The sequence below is a fragment of the Etheostoma cragini genome, chromosome 22 (assembly GCF_013103735.1).
Source record: "Etheostoma cragini isolate CJK2018 chromosome 22, CSU_Ecrag_1.0, whole genome shotgun sequence".
Lineage (NCBI taxonomy): Eukaryota > Metazoa > Chordata > Actinopteri > Perciformes > Percidae > Etheostoma > Etheostoma cragini.
In genome coordinates this window covers 18,755,870-18,760,453 of record NC_048428.1, presented here as the reverse complement: position 1 = coordinate 18,760,453, position 4,584 = coordinate 18,755,870, and the positions used below count along the sequence as shown (strand labels likewise).

At 40.0% G+C, this 4,584-nt stretch overlaps 1 protein-coding gene across 6 annotated transcripts in view; it reads right to left on the bottom strand.

The window, feature by feature from the left end:
• Positions 1 to 1,874: 1,874 nt before the first annotated feature.
• The window catches only part of sh3kbp1 (SH3-domain kinase binding protein 1), a 32,204-nt gene continuing 29,494 nt past the window's right edge, over positions 1,875 to 4,584 (bottom strand). For all 6 annotated transcript variants that reach the window (XM_034861975.1, XM_034861978.1, XM_034861980.1 and 3 more), the window contains one exon: positions 1,875 to 4,522. In XM_034861975.1, the coding sequence (XP_034717866.1) occupies positions 4,484 to 4,522 (39 nt within the window). In that variant the 3' untranslated portion in view covers positions 1,875 to 4,483. The remainder of the gene's footprint in view (positions 4,523 to 4,584) is intronic.

Here is a 4,584-nt window from a genome sequence, read left to right as displayed (position 1 = left end):
ATATTCTCCCTTAAGTTAACCCTGCGGATAAAATCAGCACAGTAGGAGTTTTTCCTCATGAGTTATTTATTGCTGTTGATTACGTGTATTATTGTTTTGGGCAGTCTTTCCCAGAAGAACATGGGAGCCTATGCTCTTTATACAATCTGGATCAGATTTGCACCGGTGGCACGTGATAATACCGGACTCTGCACTGAAAGCCAGTGGTGAATTTATCACACTCTGACGCAGGGGGCCCAAGTGTTCCCATAATGGAGACAGTGCCATATGTAATGGATAGCTACTGAAAGTTGTTTATGCCTCCTAGATGAAGGACAATGCTATTATTTTTTTTTATAATTATATTTACAGTAATTAGGCACTCAGATGCCAAACTGCCTAATTACGTTTTGAGTCACTAGGCTATAGATAGGGAAGAACTGCTCTTTGTGATATTTTAATAAGTAAATAGACTGTATGGACAATAACATCAGGTCACAGCGTGTAGTTCAGATGCAGCTTATCAGATGGGGCATCCATCAACAAAGGGAAGCCAAACCCAGCTGGCCTGGCTTGTAAAGAGTAATGTGGTTTGTTTTCTCTACAGCTAATGCAACTGCTGTTCATCATTCATTTGGAGTTGTGTGTATTGTTCGTGTCTACCTGATATCATATATATTCATCATCATATATTCATTCATTCATAGCTGTTTATGGTCTCTTCCAACTCCCAAGGTAAATACCTTGCTATTTAGCTGTTAAATGCTCCATTACGTTCACCAGCTAGTCTCTAACAGTGTCTGTCTGCTGTTTGGTGCAGATACAGTAGTGTACAGTGGGTTTCTATAGAATTATATTACAGTGAACCAAAACAGCAAAGTTGTAGGTCGGAAAGCTAAACAATGAGCTGAAACTCAAAATACAGCTCTTTAAAGATGAGGGGAGCTGCAGATTCAGCTGATGATTCTCTGCAGGTTCATCATTACTCCTTTAACATTTAACATTTGATGCATTTCTACAATAAAGCCATTCTAATACAATTTTATTTAGTTTCTTAGTGACAAGAAGCACTACCCAGGCAGTGTAAACTGTTTATACATGTTCTGATGCACTGGAGGGAGCTTTTGAAAGTTTAAAAGTAATAACCTCAATGATGGCATAGTGATGTCCTAAGGGTTTTCTTGATTTGGGCTTGAGATATAGAATGTTTAACAGAATACACCATTAAAAAGTGTGGACTTTTTTACAGACTTCACAAACAGGATAATTAATAATGCATTATGGGAAGCATAGGACCCAGTGGTTTTGGAGCTTCTCGCCCTCTGTCCCCTCATGTGTGACCAGTCTTCTTCTGTCTCTCTTGCGAGTCCCTAAACACTGTGGAAGTGCAATACTAAATTGCTGGAGGACCTCTTTGAATGCTTTAATACTTTTTTAGTTAGTTAGATTGTCTCAGCTGTGCTAAGGCTTAAAAAATGTTTTAAAAAATAAAAATAAAATGTGACTGTTTTTCTAGAATAAACCCCCCAAAAACGTTTCAGTAACAAACTGCAATAGTAAGGTTGAATGACATTGCTTCTTTTACACATTTTCAGGGATTTACAAATGAATAAATGCTGTTTCAAAAATTCTGCGGTGATTTCAGTGCCCGTTAAGGCTGAATAAGGACTTTCACTTCTCTTTTTGTTTACTCACACGTCCAGTTTCCATCTGTCACCAACACACATCCATTGCTCTTCAAACAGTTTTCTATAACGGAGCACCAACTGATTGAATAAACAATGTAAAGAGCAACAGAATGCTCCTTAAAAAAGTACTGTATATTCTACACTTCACCATCAAACAATTCAAACAGGTTTGGTATTTAAAAAAACAAAAAACGTAATATGCAAACATACAGTACATAATAGCATCTTTATTACACTGAAATATAAAAGTATATATATTTATCACTATCCTGGAGAGAAAGGACCAATTCAAGAAAACAACTTGTAGACTCAGTTGTGGTTGTTTTCTTGTTGTCATACGAAAGAAAGAAAGAAGAAAGGAAAATTTGGAGTCAGAAACAGGAAGGCCACAGTGACGGGTTGCCATAGATTCTGTGCACATATAAGGAAGGGAGGCAAACAGCCGTGCATGCTACCACACATAGGCACAGACATGCACACACACATTTTTATCTTCCTTTACCTGTGAGGTCCTTTTCACTGACTACATTCCTCAGACCCTGTATTTACCCTTCATCTGCTGCCAAAAGAGCACCAGAAACATCAGATGCATATGGATCTCAGGAGTCGTGGTGCAAAAGTGCAAAAGCAAAAAAAAAAGGTAAAATAATATGTTTTGGTCCAGAAGGCAATACTCTTGACATAATAGATATCATAGATACTGTAGGCGTGTTCATGCAGTGACATGTGCTTTTCTTATATTAATTTGCAGCCAAGTATCACTGGGTAGTTTTTAACGTTGCCAAAGAAAGTTTGACATTGTGCGAAATTTGCTTCTTTGCTTTCTTGCGAAGTTATATGATTACATTGATAACACTCATGTGTGTATGTTTAAATATGAAACTACAGTCAGCCTTTCACACAGCCTGTTCAATGTGGGAATGTGGCGCTTCTATTCCGCCTCGCCATTCTGTGTAAAAGGTACAGAGACGGGAAGGGTGGACAGAGTTGTAAAAAGCAGAGGTAGTCACAGACCTGAAACGTCTGTGTGAAAGAGACAGCCAGAAGGGCAGAACCACATCCTATGTATCCTCTATATCCTATACTATACTTCTTTATCCTCATTGTTCCACTTTCAGGATTGCTCCGGTGGCACAGGAAATTCCACCAGATGCATTTCTTTTCGGCGATGCCAGTTTCCCTTTCGTTTTCCTTGTGTTGGAATTTTAAACTCCGGTGGATTTATGAGGACTATGGTTAACTGCTCCTCAGCTCTCTGCATGGTAAATTGAGACAGAGAGACAGATGATCTGTCCAATCTGAGTTTTCTGTTGCACAACTAAAACAACTTTTGAACGTTCACGTTCCACCAAAACAAGTTCTTTCCTGAGGCTATTACGCAGCGGCACCGCTGCTTTCCCCGGTGCTTAGCGCCGCCCAAGACGATTGTGATTGATTTTCAAGAAAAGCCAATAAACCAGAGCACGTTTTTCTCCCATTCTAAAATGCTGTGTGGATTAGCCAGACCCTCCCTCGCTGAGCTGTGGAGGATGGTCAGGCAAAGCGAGACTAGGCTAAATGTTAAGCCTCTTCGCTCCCCAAATCTGGAGCAGCATTGTGCTGCCGTTGTTGGCTTTCATGTTAAAAAGCAAAGCCGCCGTAGTACTGCAGCAACTCTTTGTGTAAGGGGTTTATTTCTTGATTGGAATCTCTTTTTTGTCATCATAAGTCCATAAATTGTCATTTTCAAATAAGACATAACATGTTAGTTGTTGAGGTTCAGAAGGGCTGGTAGGCAGATTCTTTTACCCTTGGACAGAGCCGGGCTAACTGTTTCTCCAGGGTTTTCGGTCTGTATGCTAAGCTAAGCGTATTAGCTGCTCCCTGTAGCTTTATATTTAATATACAGACATGAGAAGGCATTGCTCTTCTCATCACTCCCCAGCAATAAAGCAAATAAGCATAGTTTCCAAAACTGTTCAACTATTCATTTAAATAGCACCTATAGTTTCAGTACGTGTCATGTTGGTAAGACTTAATTCAACGGATTGGGTGAAGAATGTTGATGTGCTTATAATTTTGACCTCCTGGCAGGCTGGACATTTGACTGCAAATTAAAAAAATATGCCACTAAGAATAAAAGGTTCAGGAATTTTGTCTCCAATGCCATTGCTGTTACTGGTTGATGGTTTGAAAATCCCCGTCTGCAGTGTACCATAGAAACATCAAGCTCAGAGAGTCAAACAATACAACCCGAATGAACTCAGAGTGGAGACTTTGATCAACCCAAATTCTGACCGTTGAAGAAGTCATGATCCGGCCAAAACAACTTCACCTTACAAAAATGTCCCTAATTTGAAGGTCTAAAACTCCAGTTCTCAGATGGATGGAAAACAAAAACAATCACAAACACAAACAGATAAGAGGCGAAGGCCGCAGTGTGGACACAGACCAGCACAGAGGTCATCTAAACAAACCGGGCTACAAAGGAACGAGTTCCAAGTTTCCTTCAGACAGAATGGTACCAGCGAAGTTGCCATGGCTGCCTCTCTGTCATCGTTCCGTAACCGTGGCAAAACACAGCCAGTCCGTACCAGTGGCACAGCAAGCTGAGACAAGATAGCAGTGAACTTAACAAGAGAAATAAAGAAGTAAACGCAGAATAAGGCGGCTTCAGAGAGGAGGGAGGTGGCTGATTCCATTGTACTGTAATGTTGCTGATGTTGATCTTTATGATCGTTGGCACAAAATTTATTTTGACTAAAGTGTCTCGGCCAACAGTGTAAATGTTTTCAAATGTTGGTCCCCGATGCGGTGATAAGAGGACCCTTTATTCTTCATTTTGACAGGCTCTTCCTTATGTGCTCTACTTCCATCTGTCAATCAAACACAGACATATTGGGATTTAATTTCTTTTACACTCAAAGACATGTAGTTC